At 40.3% G+C, this 17972-nt stretch overlaps 1 protein-coding gene across 1 annotated transcript in view; it reads right to left on the bottom strand.

Annotated features, from left to right (window-relative positions):
* Nucleotides 1–17972, bottom strand: part of LOC122650789 (WPP domain-interacting tail-anchored protein 1-like) — a 37332-nt gene that overhangs the window by 16926 nt on the left and 2434 nt on the right. Inside the window, exon 3 of the mRNA XM_043844171.1 lies at nt 16912–17100. Coding sequence (XP_043700106.1) covers nt 16912–17100 — 189 coding nt within the window. The remainder of the gene's footprint in view (nt 1–16911; nt 17101–17972) is intronic.

The following is a 17972-nucleotide window of genomic DNA, read 5'->3' as shown; positions in this document are numbered from 1 at the left end:
CACCCACCATTCAGCTGCATTACAAGTTTACAACAAAAAAGACATGTGTCAAATGTTGTTTCAACTTTCAACTTTCAAATTTCAATACATATGTAATTTAAAACTTAAAAGAATTACCAAGATCACCACGTGCTCGCTCTGTATCACATCGGTTCCAAAACTTCCCAATGCATCCCTAAATACCTTGATCTACACCCACGTGGAAAATTAGTAAGTACTTCTAAAGCATCAATAAGTTGAGTTTCCAAATGAACTCATTTCATTGTTGCAAATTGCTTGTAGTGCACCATCTGGCTCCAACTTCTTTATTACTTGTTTCACAGCATCAATAAGTTGAGTTTCCAATCCAAGCCTATTGTTATATTGATACTTAGGGTTCAAGTAGTATGCTGAAATATGACATATAAAATAGAGGTATTGTCAAATGCATAGGTAATTAGTAAATAATAATACTATGAATTAGTAAACATAAAACAAATTTACTCACCAGCCTTATGCAGTGGATGCATAAGTTGATTCTCCCAGCGAGCATTTATGATATCTAAGAAGTATTTGCTACTGCGAGGAGCCACACTATAGGCACTATCTTTCATCAAGTCTATTGCAGCATATAGGACTGGCATGGTTGGGCCCTTCAGAGCGGAGTCAGCAACATGTAGAACTTTAACTTCTGGCTCTAAAACTTTCACCACTTTGCTTAGTTTGGTCCAGAAGTCCTCAGATGACATCATTGTTTGTGCTTCCCTCCCATTTGCAGTCTTGGAACCCTTCCATTCAAACCACTCCTCAGAAGCAAGCATGCTTCTCAGCCCGGCCTTCTTTGTCTCAATGCTTTTGAGAGCAATGTAGTTGGTGGCAAATCTTGTGATGCCAGGCCTAACCAAGTCACCCCCACATTTTTCCCTCAATAGATTGAGTGCATAGGAGTGGTTGTATACAAAGTTGGTGACTTGTCTTGCACTTTCAACCACAGTCTTCACCAACTTTAACTTTCCCATATCTTTTAGCATTAAGTCAATGCAATGGGCTGCACAAGGAGTCCAGAAGAGCCGGTACTTACTATTGTTCATCATCTTCTCACCGGCCAACTTGAAGTTACTTCCATTGTCCGTTACAATCTGGACAACATTCTCAATACCCACATCTTTTTCCACTACTTCCTTTAACAATCTGTAAATATATTTTGCATCCTTTATCTCTTTGGATGCATCCACAGATTTGAGGAACACTGTCCTCCCATCACAATAAATCATGAAATTGATGATGGACTTTCTTGTAGGCCCACCATCCATCCGCCATTATAGTCAACCCATATGTCTCCCACATATTCCTCATCTCACTAATGTACTCATCAATCTCACTCTTTTGTTGAGGTAGATAAACATTCATTACCTCATATGGGGTGGGGCTCTTGAATCCTGGGTCAGCCTCTGCAATGGTATCTATCATGGTATCATAATGGGGGCCTTGTGCAGTGTTTGCTGGGATAGTATGGTATAGCATCCACTTAGCTATTGATTCTTTAACCAATCCCTTCATCCCCTTCCATGCTCTTTTGATTCTTGGTTGACTGCTTCCTTTATTCTTATGCAATTTAGGATCAGATGTTGATGGTACTGGTGCTGGTAGAGGTGTTGGGGCTACCCTCACACTTTGTGATCTTTTAAAAGGATTCAAAGTTCTAGGACCTCCAGAACTGCCAGCTCCTCCACTACCCCCTACTTTTTGTCTTTGCTGATCATCTTGAAAACTTACTCTACTCCTTGAAACAGTCCGCCTAAAATCCCTAGCCTCCTCTGCTGTTTGTATGTCATCAGGTACTGCAATGTCATCATCATCAGAGGAGTCATCATCATCATCATCATCATTGTATCGTCTTCCTCCTCCCATCGAACTCCTCACTGTATCCTCAAGTTGTTCTCTTATCCTTTGCTTGTCAGCCTTCCTCTTCTTTCTTCCCCTCAAACTATCACCAATCTCCCTGGCTACTTCAGTATGGACCATATGACAACCTACAACATCTTTAGATCCTCCAGTTAGATGTTGTTTAAGTCTACTGGACCCACCTCCCATAAATTGCATGTGACAATAGTTACATATAGATTTTCTCTTATCCCCATCAATGGGAGTACCATGTAACCATGCAATGTCACCCCTATGCTGGCTGGCTGGTCTCTCTTGTTCCCTCTGTTCTCTTTGTTCCCTCCGCCCCCTTTGTTGACTACTTTCCCCCACCTTTTGCTTGCCCTTCGCACGTTATCTATCACGATCCGCCATAATGATACTTGTTTACTGCAATGTAAGTAACACAAATAATTAAAAAACTTAATGTAGATGCACTTCAATTGACACTTTTAGATTACTAATACACTTGTATAGTTATTTAATATTTTTCCCCTAACCTTAATATTTTTCACATAATTAAAACCAATTTTTTATATATAATGTTAATATAAGTATTGACCTAACACAACAAAACCAAAAATTAGTAAACATAATATACATGTAATGCATCTCAAAACATATAGAAATAACTTTCATATTTTTTTATTATTTTTTAAACTTAAAACTCATATTTTTCCTTATTTATTTCTGTTTTTTTAATTTTTTATATATTTTTCTTAATTTTCAAAATTAAAAGAATTATTTAAGAGCAGAAAAATAAATCCGACACTGTGAAGCCGTAGATCGGCCATTGGTGTCTAACATATATTTAATTCATTACCATCTAAGTCATATTACCCCTAATTATTTCCTATTTTAGTTGTAGGAAAATGAATTTTTAAAACCAGAAAAAAAATTAAAAAAATACATATGGGAAAAAAATTTCGACACCGTGAGGCTGTAGATCGGCCTCCGGTGTCTAACATATATTAATATCATCAACATCCAACAACATTTGTACAAAGTTTCTTTTAAAAAAATAGTTTAAGAGAAATAGAATTTACCTTGAATAATGAAAATAGGCTTGGATGATGAGCTTAGATGACCCTCCGACGTCTTCCCGGCGACAAGGAGCTTCAACAATGCTTGGATGAGGCTTGGAAGGGAGGAAGAAAAGCAAAAAATGAGGAAGAAGAGAGAAAATTTGATTTTCAGCAGCTCTCGGTCGAAATATCGACCAAGAGCTGCGAAATATGGTATAAAAGGGGCCTTAGTGTGACACTATTTGTCACTTTTTCAATATCTCGCGATATATCGTGAGATCCACGATATATCGTCGATATATCACGATATATCGTCGATATATCACGATATATCGACGAGATATTGTATTTTTTTGTTTAGGAAGTGTTTCGTATCTTGAACATGTCGAGATTCACGAAATATGGCGATATATCGCTGATATATCGCGAGATTTTATACCATGAGTGCTCGGTCATACATTAACATCATTTATGAGCGGTGGGAGAAGCACTTGAGTCATCCATTGCATAAAGCTGGTGAATTCAACACTTCAACATACTTTATACTTTATATGAGTTTTTACATTTACATATTCAAAACTCAATAGTATTAAGACACTAACAAGTTATATTTGTGGTTTCCCCTTTACTAGCATACTATTTGAATCCAAAGTACCAGTACTCGCATGATCTTGGACTAGACACAGATTTGTTAGTGGCAGTTCAAACTGTTATTGAGAAGTTAGAGCCCAATGCCAAGACACAAGCTAACTGCAATGACGAGACCAGAGTATGGGACTTGGTACTTTGGTGGTAAGTAAAGGAATGTAATTACTAAATAGCAAATACTAATGCCTCTAACAATGTTTGAAATTTAAAATGAAAATAGATCAAATTCTTCAGAGAGGCCTCAGCAAGTTTCAGTCGAAAAGGTGCAGTGGAGGGTAGACAAAAGTCAGACCCTGGTAGGTGGCATGACATTACATTTATGAATTATAATTTTATCCCTTTAGAATGCACATATTCTTAATATTCTATGTTTATAATGCAGCTGACTGGTGGGTGCTTTATGATACAAGTTCACCCAACCTGAGAAATATAGCAGTGAAAGTGCTCTCACAAACTTGTTCGTCCTCTGGGTGCGAGCGCAACTGGAGTACATTCGCATTGATACACTCAAAGAGGCGGAACAGATTGGGTAGTCAACGACTGGAGCAGCTGGGGTATGTGCATTATAATATGAGACTAAGGATGAGGCACCATAGTTCGAGAACTCATTTCGTTTCGGTATTTCGAGCTGACCGAAATATTTGAAATTTCGGATATTTCGGTTAATATTGTATTTTTTCTAGTATGTTTCGATAGGTCATTTCGGTGGGTTTTAGGCCAAGTTAAGGCCTGAAACTTCATGGAAACCCTATTTTAGGCTATATAAACACATTTAAATGTTCAAATTGCAAAAATAATCACCCAAAATGATGTTTTGGATGTGCACCATTGATTGGCAACGTACGGTCGAACCCTAATGTATAACTTAGTTAATTACACATTTACACATACATATTGTACATTAAACAAGTAAATTGACTTGGAACTAAGTTGGAAACATAATGACTCATAAGTTAAGTCATAAATCATAATATTAAGTACATAAGACATCAAGTCAATAACAAGTTAACAAATAACAACTTAAGAGTTTTTAAGATTTAAGAAGATGATATCAAACATTCCAAATCACAATATGTCAATATCCCCAATTGTCTCCTACAAGGCTACAAGTCAAGTAGTCAACTAGTCATTATTCATCTCAAATGTTTACAAATTTGCTAATAATAACTACTCCGCCGTCCAGGATCAACCCCACTCATGGTCCGCTGGAGCCGAGGTGTATTGCTCTCCGACTGTAAGACAAATGCATGCCACGTCATAGTCTGGGAGAAGAAGCGAGTGTAGTCATCCACAGTGGCCATGTAAACTGCATCATCAACATGCTGAAGGTAACCTATCCTAGCATATAGGTCACCAAACTGTGAAGAAGTACTACCCACTGATCCACTATGATATAAGTCATATGACGGCTCTGGGAGCATGTACAGGTTGTACGGCTACGGCTGGTGGGTTGGGTAGCCAGTGTAGGAAAAGAAGTCATCCACAAAAGACGATCCACTATACCACTGTAAGTGGGAGTCATACTCAAAACTGAGAATGGATGGAGAAGATAAAGACTGCTGCCCCCAAGGGTACTGCCCAGAATGCCCTTCGCCATATGGATGTGAATGAGATGAACCATGCTCTGATTGTGCTGGAGATGAACTGCTGTTTACATGAAAAGATGGGGCACGAAAATGCCCACCCGATCTACTGTCTCTATCGCCAATACTCAGTCCACCAACAGAGCCAGATAGAGCATTAATGTCCATAAGCTCAACCTGCCTACTAGTACCACTACCACGACCACTAGGACGGGACTGGCCACATTGCTTTCTCGAGTAGGTCGAGGTGGACGATGTGGGCCGTGTGGCTGGTGTGGGGCCGGTGGGGGCACGGATTGCCTCTTGTTGCTCTTGTACCACAAACGGGACTCGAGTTCCCTCATATGCTTGACCACCATCACCATCATCACGTCCATCATTACCTTCATCATCACCTCCATCATCACCATCTCCACCAGGACCACCACCACCATCTCCACCAGATGACATAGACCAATCTTCATCCTCCTCATCAACACCACCAGTAGGCTGGAACGGTATGGGTGACGCATCCCGTGCGTGTACCTCACCCTTTGCAGCCATGAAGTCATCCACATTAGCTTCTATGTGTTCAACTATCATGGGGTCAGGTCTACCTCCAGACTGATCTAACACTGGATCACCTCTATCCCTTACCCAATCAACAATAGGATCTTCATCATCTGACTCCACCTGGAAAATGTCGGCGAGATTGATATTTTCCCTGATACCCTCTTGTCCCAAGCGTATGTGTTGCATCTTCAACCTCAAATTATAATGCACATATACTAATTCAGAGAAACGTTCAGAACCCAATCTATTTCTCCTCTTGGAGTGGATGAGAGAAAATGTACTCCAATTTCGTTCACAGCCAGATGCTGAACATGTCTGGGAGAGAACCTTGATTGCTATTTTTCTTAAATTGTTTGCCGAACCCCCATACAACACCCACCATTCAGCTGCATTACAACAAAAGAAACATGTCACCTTCATTTCAAAAGAATAAGATATTGAATTGAGTAATGACTAATGAGTACCAGCATCACCGCGTGTCTGGCCTTGCTCTGCAGCATCGGTTCCAAAACTTCCCAATGCATCCCTAAAAGTCTTCAACTATAATCATTTGGAAAATATTTAAAATTAGTAATGACTCATTACTATTTAGTATTGAATTGAGTAATTCCAAATGAATTATAACTTATAAGACTCACCTCATTGTTACATATTGCCTGTAATTTACTATTCGGCACCAACTTGGCAACTACTTCTTTGACTGCGTCAATAAGACTATTATTCAACCCAAGCCTATGACTGTATTGGTACTTAGGGTTCAAATAATATGCTGAAATTGACATTACATATTGACTAGTTAGTAATATATCCTTCAAATTAACTTTAAAAGATGTAATTGTATAAAAAACAAAGAGTGTACACTCACCAGCCTTATGCAGTGGATGCATAAGTTGATTTTCCCAGCGCTCCTTGATAATTTTGAGAAAGTATTTGCTACCTCGTGGATTTGCATTGTAAACACCTTCATTCATCAAGTCTATGGCAGCATATAGATGTGAAATGGTTGGTCCCTTGAGAGCAGAATCAACTATATGCAAAACCTTGACCACTGGGTCCAGAAGTTGTACCATTTTATGCAACGTAGACCAAAAGTCATCTGATGAAATTGTAGCTTGTGCTTCCCTACCACCATGGGTATTGGACCCATTCCAGTTGAACCAGTCTTCAGAAGCAAAAATTGATCTCAGTCCAGACTTCTTGGTCTCTATACTCTTGAGTGCAATGTAGTTGGTGGCGAATCTAGTTATGCCTGGCCTCACTAAGTCACCCCCACACTTCTCCCTCAAGAGGTTTAGTGCAAACCCATGGTTGTAGATAAAGTTAGTCATTTGCCTTGCCTTTTCCACAACATGTTGTACCAATTTGATCTTTCCCATGTCCTTCAACATGAGGTCTATACAATGGGGAGCACATGGAGTCCAAAACAACCGGTACTTATTGTTTTGCATCAACCTCTCACCGGTACTCTTGTAGTTGCTTCCGTTGTTCGTTACAATTTGGACAACGTTCCCCACTCCTACATCTTCTACCACTTCCTTCAGCAATTTGTAGATATACTTTGCATCCTTTTTCTCCTTGGATGCATCAACAGACTTCAGAAAGACTGTCCTCCCATCACAATACACCATAAAGTTGATGATGGGCTTTCTTGTAGGACCAGTCCAACCATCACACATTATGGTCACCCCATAGTTCTCCCACAACCCCCTCATTTCATTGATGTAGTCTTCAAGCTCTCTCTTCTGTTGGGGCAAATACACATTCATAATCTCATATAGGGTGGGCCCCTTATACCCTGGGCCAGCCTCAATAATGGAATCTATCATAGTCTAATAAAAGGGGTCTTGTGCTGTGTTTGCTGAGATGGTATGGTATAACATCCACTTAGCTATAGATTCCTTCACCATCCCCTTCAGATTTTTCCATGCCCCCTTGATTTTTGATTGTTTATTGCCTTAATTTCTATAAACACCAGGTGCTTGGTGAAGTGCTGGGTCATCTTGTGGTGGTGGAGGCGGAGGGGGAGTTGCCCTCGTACTCTGTGATCTCCTAAAGGGATTAGGCAATCCACCTCCTCCACTTGTACTTACTCCTCCACTACCACTAGCACCAGCTCTAGAGGTACCAGCTCCTCCACTACCACCTACTCTCTATCTCTCGACTCTCTCCTGATCCTTATGATAATTGGCTCTGCTCATCATCTGTGCTCGTCTCCAATCCCTAGCCTCTCGCTCAGTCTCTATATCATCAGGAACATAGACATCATCACTGTCATCATCATCATCATCACGATGGCTTGATTGGCCTCCCGCTGTATACCTCATTGCTTCCTCAAGATCTACTTTTGCCTTCTCCCTCTGAGCCTTCCTCTTACTCCCTCCCTTCATGTAATCAATGACAGCCCTAGATACCTCCACAGGGACCATATGACATTCGACCACTTCAGGAGAATTCCCAGCTAGATGTTGTTTAAGTCTAGTGGCACCACCTCCCAAAAACTGCATGTGACAATAGTTGTATTGGGATTTTCTTTTATCCCCATCAATTGGAGTGCCATGCAACCATGCAATGTCACCCCTAGTGCGCCTGGGTGTGCTCCCCTCCCCCTGGGTCTGGGCCGGCTGCCTCTGCCCCTCTTGCCTCTGGCTCTGTCGTTTACCACGGTTCGCCATAATCAGACTAGTTTACTGTTGTATGAATAAAAGACAATTCATTAATCACTGAAGCACATCAATTCTTTTAGTTTAAATGTTTAAGAATTAAGATTTAAGAGTACTAACACAAGTATATAAGTATATAACTATTTAGTATTTTTCCCCTAACCCTCATAATTTTCTCATATTTAAAAACAATTTTTAAAAATATTTTTCAAATAAATATTGGCCTAGCACAACAAAATCGAAAAGATATGTAAATGGGCAGCAAATAAGAAGTATGTACAATTTAATTTTATATTTTTCAATAATTTTAAAACAAAAACCTCATTTTTTTCTTATTTTTGCTATTTTTTTGAATTTTTTAAATATTTTTTATAATTTTCAAAAATTAAAATAATTAATTATTGGCAGAAAAATATTTTTGACACCATGAGGCCATAGATCGGCCAATGGTGTCTAACATATATTTAATTCATCACCATACAATATACATTACCCCTATTATTTTTTGATTTTTGTTGTAAATAAATCCAATTTTTGAAGTAGAAAAATAAATAAATAATACATATACCAAAAAATAATTTCGACACCATGAAGTCTTAGATCGGCTTCCGGCCTCTTAACATATATTTATTTCATCACAAACAAACATGTTGATCATGCATTTCCCTAAAAAAATCAATTTTGAGAATATGGTTTTACCTGGAATAGTGGAAAGGCTTCACAGATGTGCTAAGAAGTTTGTTCTCCAAGTGATTCCGGCGTAGATGCGGCAAGGATTCAAGTGAGAAGTGGAAGATTGAAGAAGAAATGAGCAAAAACCTTCAAAAACCAAGCAAAAGTGCCAAAGGAGGAAAAATGCTCTCTGTTTTTCAGTCTCGGTCGAAATTTTGACCGAGACTGTCGAAACATGGTATTTTATATAAAGCAATTTCAAAATCTCGAAATATCTCGAAATCTCGAGAATTTCGATCGAAATTTTGTATTTTTTTATTCGAGGGGCCATTTCGTTTCGAGGGGGTCAAAATTTTCGAAATCTCGAGCGAGATTTTGAACTATGTGAGGCACATACATGAAGAATTTGAGACCAATGACAAAGATCCCATCGAAATAGCCAACATATTCCAGGAGGACTCTAATGATGATGAGGATCCCCTATTCCAGTGGGTGAGGGATCGTGGTGCACCAGATATGGATGAGCCTAGAGGTAGGCCCGACTCCACCATTGCGTCTGTAACCGGTACAGATGTTGAGGACTATATGTTGCAAGAGGGTCGTGCACATTCAGAGTCATCGAGACCTTTTGAGGCTGCAACAGGAACTGCTCCTAATGATGATGATGATGATGGTGATGATGGTGATGGTGATGGTAGTGATGGTGATGGTACTATGGTAGTGGCATGCAGAGTGGTGGTTATTATGATGATCGTCATAAGGGGATGCGCGAGCAATACCAGCATGAAGTGGGAATGCAGGAGGACCCTGTGCGTTACACAGGTGAGTCTCAGTTTACACATGCCACACAAGATCAAGACCATGGTAGCCACAGTAAAACGTACAAGAGAAGGACGGGTCGCAAACACAACCAACCTCAGCATGATGACACGAGTATGAACACCATGATAGCAAGTTTTGGAAGCCTGAGTATGGATACTGGTAGTGAGCATCAGTCGTGGCATTCATCTCAGCCTCATCATCACTATGATTATAGCCAAGAGAGCACCGGTTCTGAATATAGTGCCTATGGTCAGTTTGGCCAGTCAACACATGAGTTTGACAATCAAAGCACTGGATCTGGTATTGGGCCCACATTCCCAATCCCATACATGCCTTAATATGACAATAGCAGAAGCAGTAGATCTCACACTTCATGGCAACCATCTTATGCCATATGTCAACAACTATACCCTAGGATAGGGGCCTTGCTATATGTGGATGACAACTCTTATATGAATGCTGTGGAGAACTATATGCAATAGTGGAGCAACAATATGTCATGGGAAGACTATATGGGACAAGTGGGGAATGAATATGTGATTCAATCTCATTTTATATGATGATAGTTGTAAGTTGTAACATTGTTAAACTTAAACAATTTGATGTATCACTTTAACATTTGTAATGCTTATTAAGTTGTTTTACTATTAATTGAATGTTTTGCTAGCTTTCTATTACTAAATTATGTCATTAATGGATAGAGTACGGTATTTTAGTACGTCGTCGCCTACCAAGTTAGGGTCTGATGTAAAAGTCCTATTTGGACTTTGTTTTTGCAAAATTTGATAATGCTATTGTGTTTAAATGGCCTAAAATAGGCTGAATCCAACTTTCAGACCCAAAATAGGTCTAAAACCCACCGAGATGAGGTTTCGAGTCGGAAAAAAAAAATTGCAAAAACTCACCGAGATCTCGACTCGACTCGGTTTTTGGCTAGGCCGAGATGGCTCCGAGACCCGAGTTTTCGAACCTTTATGACCCTATCACCCAAAGATATTTCGTGAGTGCTGATGTCACATTCTTTGAGGACAGTTCTTATTTTTCTTCGTCTCCCTCTATCTTTGAGCATGAGTGGCAAGTAGTTACTCCTCCAATTCCAGTCTTAGTTCCGTTCTCTCCACCTTTACAAGTTTATCAGCAGCGGAATAGGGAAGCACCAGAGGAGGAGGTTCCACAGGTTCCGACCGTTTCACCTTCCTTACCAGCTCCCTCGAGTGAAGCTCCACCTTCCTTGTTGACCAATGACTTACCATTCGCCAAGCGCAAAGGTACTCGTTCCTGCACCTAAAAGTCCAATATCGTGTGTTCGATTGATAAGTATGGATCTCTTGCTCACTTACCATCATTTGTTCATAATTTTGCCTTGTCGTTGTCTGCCAACCCCATTCCCAAAAGTCATACTGAGGCTCTTCGCCTTCCTGGTTGGAAAAAGGCCATGGATGTGGAAATGGATGCTCTCTTATCTCGTCACACTTGGAGTTTGGTTGATATGCTACCTGGAAAGGATCTTGTTAAGTGTCGCTGGGTTTACACCATCAAATACCTTCCGGATGGCTCTGTTGAGCTGCTCAAAGTCCGTCTGGTTCCCAAGGGGTATACCCAAACCTACGGTGTTGACTTTCTCCCCTGTTGCTCGGTTGAATTCTGTTTGTTTGCTCATATCTCTAATAGTGAACTTTGATTGGCCGTTGTTCCAATTTGACATTAAAAATGCCTTTTTGTATGGTGACCTTCATGAGGAAGTTTATATAGAGCAACCTCCAGGTAGGGGTGTCAATTTTGGACCGGAACCGGTAACCGGACCGAAACCGTCCCACTAGGAACCGGAACCGGAACCGACCCACCCAATAGCTTATTAGTCCGGATCTGGTCTGATCCCCAGAACTGTTAAGGAACCATTGGAACCGGAAGAAATGCATACACTTGAACTTGTCTTGCACCATTTTTTTTGTTTTAAAATATTAAAAGATGATCTTTGCTATTTTAACATACAGTTAATGACTTTTATTATACAGTTGTTGTCCAGTTGTTATTAGAACATGACCCAAGACTAAGCAAGACACTTGGCCCCTCAAATTCTAGTATTCTACCCCTCTCATATCTATTGCACATAGAGGACACACACCACTAGTTAATGAATTGCTTTTGAAAGATTCTAGCTTGCTTGAGATTTCTAGTTCCAATGGGAAAAATGCTTTACATTTGGCTACTCAACAAGGGCATGTTTAGACCCGATTAGGAACCGGAACTGGACCACCCATTAGTTAATGGTCCCGGATCTCAGATTTGGAATCGGTGAGCTTATTGGTCCGGATCTAGTCTTGACACCTTACCAGGATCGCTAGAGAACTGGAGCGATAGCCCAGAATCGGACCAGTTGACACCCCTATCTCCAGGGTATGTTGCTTAGGGGAAGAACAGTACTACGATGTGTAAATTGAGAAAGGCAATCTATGGTCTCAAACAGTCACCGAGAGCGTGGTTTGAGAAGTTCAATGCTATAATATTGTCATGTGGGTTTTCTCAGTGCTACTCTGATCACTCTGTTTTTATCCGTCGTTGTGGAGGCAAGTTGGTTGTCTTGGTTGTGTACGTTGATGATATTATAGTTTCTGGTGATGATGTGGCAGGCATTGCCGAGGTTAAAACTTATTTACAAAAGCATTTTCAGACCAAGGATCTAGGCAATCTTCACTACTTTCTTGAAATTGAAGTTGTAAGGAGCAAGAAAGGCATTAGCCTGTCCCAAAAGAAGTATGTTCTAGACCTTTTGTCTGACACTAGTATGCTTGCTTCGAAACCTGTAGACGTTCCTATGGATCCTCATCAGAAATTTGGGGTAAACGATGGTGATCCTCTCAAGGATGTGCACCAGTACAGAAGTTTGGTTGGTAAGCTGATCTATCTTACTGTTACCAGACCAGACATTTCTTTTGTTGTTGGTATCCTGAGTCAGTTCATGCAGACTCCACAGAAAGCTCATTGGGATGCTGCTGTCCGAGTTCTTCATTATTTGAAGGGTGCTCCTGGTAAAGGGCTGATTTACCGCCCTAATCGTCATATGGATTTGGTTGCTTATTCCGATGTTGACTGGGCTGGATCGGCAAGTAATCGTCGGTCCACTACTGGATATTGTACTTTTGTTGGAGGAAATCTGGTTTCGTGGCGGAGTAAGAAACAGCCTACTATTGCTCGGTCGAGTGTTGAGGCAAAATATAGGGCTATGGCTCACACTACTGCAGAATTAATGTGGCTCAGGTCTCTTCTTCTTGAGATGGGTTTTTCTGTGCCTACACCAATGAAGATGTATTGTGATAACCAAGCTACTATATACATTGCTAGTAATCCTGTTTACCATGAGAGGACCAAGCACATTGAGGTGGACTGTTACTTTGTTCACGATGCTGTATTGAAGAAGCTAGTTGAGACTCCGCTTGTTTCATCTTCGGATCAGCCGGCTGACGTTTTCACTAAGTCCTTGTTTGCCCCTAGTTTTCGCACTTATTGTAACAAGCTGAGCATGGGTGACTTGTATGCTCCAGCTTGAGGGGGAGTATTGAGAATTAGGGGTATTTTGGTCTTATAGTTGCGGGATATGGGTTTATTTGTAATTCTCTTGTTTTATGTCCTTAAGTTGTAAGGGTGTTGTTGAAATAGGCTGCTTACACGATTGGGGTAAGCAGTCCTAGTGTGATTAGGATTAGTCCTACTAGTCCTAGCTGATTAGGATTAGTCCTAGTCATGTTAGGAATACTACTAGTCAGATTAGATTCTTTTCTTTTCTTTTATTTTTATTGTTTTACCCTCAGCCGAGTCCTATTCTGGCATTCCTAGTTGTATTAGGAATTTCTATTATTCATATCAAAGCTATTTACATGGTATCAGAGCCATCTCTGATCTGAAGAGCAGCCTCCCCCTCGATTTTTTCTGGTTTTCTTCTCCAACTCTCTCGGCTACTGGTTTCCTTCTTCTCCAACTCTCTCGGACTCTCTATTTCATTCAGGGCAGCATCTTTGAGGTGATTCAATGAAGAATTAGCTGCTGCCCTCAATGACACCTCACTGAAGATTATACAAACACTGGTGTGATCTGAAACTGCCGCAGGTTTCCTCCAACTTCGAGATCAAGCTGCTACATTATTCAAGCTGGATTTCTGTTTTTTTTGGAGATTGATCCCTACACTTGCTGATCTACACCTTACATATTTCAGATTGCAGATCTGAATCCAATCCACATCTGATTCGAACCTGCAATTACCTACATTCAGATATACCTAAATTTTTTTAAAATTTAGGGCTTTTTATTGGCTCATCCAAAGGGGCCAAGTTTTGGAGGGAATCTTCTCCACGACAAGGGAGATACTCGATCCTAGTTTCAGCCTATTTTGACGGCTGAAACTCATACAGTTTCAAAACCCAGGGTTTCACTCGATATTGTAACCAGCCCTATTAGGGTTTCTTATTGCATCATCAGAATTTTCTGAATTTTTGCAGGCTTATTCCCCACCACTTGCAGGGCATTCGATCCAAGTTTCAGCCTATTCTGACGGCTGCAATTGCTGCCACTTCAAAACCCATACTTCAGATCTGATTCAGTTTTTTGAAGATTTGTTTTTTTGTTCAAATTTGTGGATCGGTTTCTACCTGAACTATGGGAGATTCAGAGACAACTACTGCTACTTCTGGAGGGGATGGTCAGACTAGGAATGATTTCCTTCCCTATGCTGCTGCCATCAAGCTTGATGGTACGAATTATTTAATCTGGGCCAGATCACTATCCTTGACTGTGGCTGGTAGGGGATTCACTGGCCATCTTACTGGCACCACCAAACAACCAGCTGAAGAAGATGCTGCCCGTACTAAAGGGGCTGCGAATGATGCTATGGTGATGTCATTTGTTTTAAATTCTATGACCACTGATCTATCCAGTCAATATCTCCTCCTTAACACTGCTACTCAGATATAGTGGTTACTGACAATGATGGTGATGAGATCAGACGGTTGAAGACCTTCCTTGGACAAGAATTTGAGATTAAAGATCTAGGGAAACTACGATACTTTCTTGGGATTGAAGTAGCCAGATCTTCTAAAGGCATTTTTCTCTCCCAAAGGAAGTATGTCATAGACTTATTGGCTGAGACCGGGTTGCTAGCCTGTCATCCTTCAGATACTCCTATGGACCCTACTGTTCGACTCAAGGAGAAAGAGGGTGAGTCTGTTGATAAAGGCCGGTACCAAATACTTGTAGGGAAGCTGATTTATCTTTCACACACGCGTCCTGACATTGCTGTCGCCATGAGTACTGTGAGCCAGTTTATGCATGATCCCTACTCTTCTCATATGGAGGTTGTTCTTCGTATCTTGCACTATTTGAAGTCAGCTCCTGGAAAAGGAATTCTTTTGTCTACTCATGGTCATCTACGGATAGAAGCATACACTGATGCTGATTGGGCTGGTTCTGCAGATCGGAAGTCTATTTCTGGGTATTGCTCCTTTGTAGGTGGAAATCTTGTCACATGGCGTAGCAAGAAGCAAAATGTGGTTGCTCATTCTAGTGCCAAAGCTAAGTTTCGAACTATGGCACACATAGTTGTCACGGCGTCACGGCGATCCAAGTCGGTGGAGGGGTGTCACGTCGATATATCGACATGTCGCCCGCCATGGCGTTGCCATGGCGAGCATGTCGACCATGTTTTATTTTTTATTTTCTCTATTTTTAATGTGTTAATAGATGTATACTCAAGCCATGTTTTATTTTTTCTCTATTGTTTCTCAAGTTTTAAGAAGAAAATTCAGAAATCGAAGAAGAAATCGAAGAGGGAAAGAAGAAATCGAAAGAAATCGAAGAGGGAAAGAAGACAGGAAGAAGAAATCGAAGAGGGAAAGAAGACAGGAAGAAGAAATCGAAAGAAATTGAAGAGGGAAAGAAGAAATCGAAGAGGGAAGAAGAAATCGAAGACAGGAAGAAGAAATCGAAGAGGGAAAGAGAGTTAGGAAGAAGAAATCAAAGAGGGTCGCCATGGCGTAGGTCGCCATGCAGCCCTCTCCAGCGCCAGGACGCCATGGCGTTGCCATGGCGACGCCATGACAACTATGATGGCACATGGTATTTGTGAGTTACTATGGCTTAAAGGTTTGCTACAAGATCTTGGTGTTCCTATTTGTCTTCCTATGATGTTGTACTACGACAACAAGGCTGCCATCAGCATAGCACACAACCCAGTACAGCATGATTGTACCAAACATGTTGAGGCGGATAGGCATTTCATCAAAGAGAAGTTAGAAGCTGGGCTGATTTGTATTCCCTTTATGACATCTGTGGATCAACTTGCTAATATCTTCACCAAGGGATTGTCTGGAAAATTGTTTCATCCCAATCTAGTCAAGTTGGGCATGATCGACATCTTTGCTCCAACTTGAGGGGGAGTGTTGAAATAGGCTGCTTACACGATTGGGGTAAGCAGTCCTAGTTTGATTAGGATTAGTCCTACTAGTCCTAGCTGATTAGGATTAGTCCTATTCATGTTAGGAGTAGTACTAGTCAGATTAGATTCTTTTCTTTTATGTTATTTTTATTGTTTTACCCTCAGCCGAGTCCTATTCTGGCATTCCTAGTTGTATTAGGAATTCCTAGTAGGACTAGGATTGAGGTGTTATTATTCCTATTTGTACTTTGATTAGATTTACTTCAAGTTATTATAAATAAAGGGGCTTGGGTGATCGATTCTAATCACTCAAGCATTCATATCAAAGCTGTTTACAGGTGTTATTGGTAGAGGTTAGGGGTAATATTGTAAACCCTAACAATCTTCTAATTCCTTTTAATACAAGTTTGGCTCCTACGATAGGGATTCAAGTTCTTCGTACCGTTAGGCTGCTTCTCTTCTCTCTCTCGGAACTCCTTCTCCTCTTCTCTTCCTTTTCTTCTCTTCTTCTTCTCCTTCACTCTTCTATTGATTAGTTAGGTTCTGGTTTCTAACAATTCTTATATTACTTTTCATTCTCTGGGTCTACATGCCACAAAGCATAAAATATAGGATAAACCTACCTGGAAACCAGTAGCAGAAGAATCCATAACTTCTTCTTTTGATACTTTAATAGAACTTGTGGAAATCAAATCATCCGCAGAAACCGGAGGTTTATTAGCTCCATTCCCTCGGTTGCTCGTAGTTACAGAAATACCTTGAGTCCGCAATAACTTCACCAAATTTTTGTTCTCATTTGTTAATGAAGATATCTGCATATACAAGCCAATTCATATTTCAGTTGAAAGACAGAAAAAACACTTGCAAGTAACAAATAGAACAAAAACATTCTTCATATTTAAAATATAATTTTCGACTACCACTGTCTCCATACTTTTAACATTTTAAAATTTTAAATTCAAATTATACAACATATTTATTGAAAAATATCTCAGAGAAAAGAAGAGACGACGAAAAAATTAATCCAGTTGTAAAAGAGCACAATATATATGTTTTTCGTATCAAAATTTGGCAAGCAGCCTCGGGGTCAATTGGTAAATTGATTCCATCTCAGCAGATTTGAAAGCGTTAATAAAAGGGTTGGAAACTGTTGTCTTTCATGAGTGGTTACATTTGGTCGTTGAGGGAGATTCAGCAGTTGTGAACAATTGGATGGGCCTTGGAGATGTTCTCATGTTATAAGGAAAGCTAGGTCCCTTTTTGTAGGGGAATTTGTGGATATACATTGTTGTTGCCCTTACTTAAAAGCTCAAGCTTTTGGGAAAAAAGGTTGTAACATGGTATCAGAGCAGGGAAGTCAAGGGTTTGATCCCTGGGAAGTGCAACAGGGTTTCCTAACACATTCCCTCCCCCCTCGGTGCCACAAGAAGTGTTTCTGCATGTGTGTACAGGCCGGCAAGTGTGGGGTGTTGATATACATTGCCGTTGCCTTTACTTAACAGCTCAAGCTTTTGGAATAAGCGGTTGTATAAATTGGACACGTGTGGGGTGTTGATATAAATTGGACACGTGTCTAAATTTGTTAAGGATTTTGAAAGATTATGATTCATATACTTTATAGGTAACAATGACTATGATATTTTTTTTCTTAGAATACTATGATACTTATTCGATTACTTTTTTA

Source organism: Telopea speciosissima, chromosome 2 (genome assembly GCF_018873765.1).
Source record: "Telopea speciosissima isolate NSW1024214 ecotype Mountain lineage chromosome 2, Tspe_v1, whole genome shotgun sequence".
NCBI lineage: Eukaryota > Viridiplantae > Streptophyta > Magnoliopsida > Proteales > Proteaceae > Telopea > Telopea speciosissima.
Note: the sequence above shows the minus strand (reverse complement) of the source record. Positions and strands in the feature narration are given on the sequence as shown.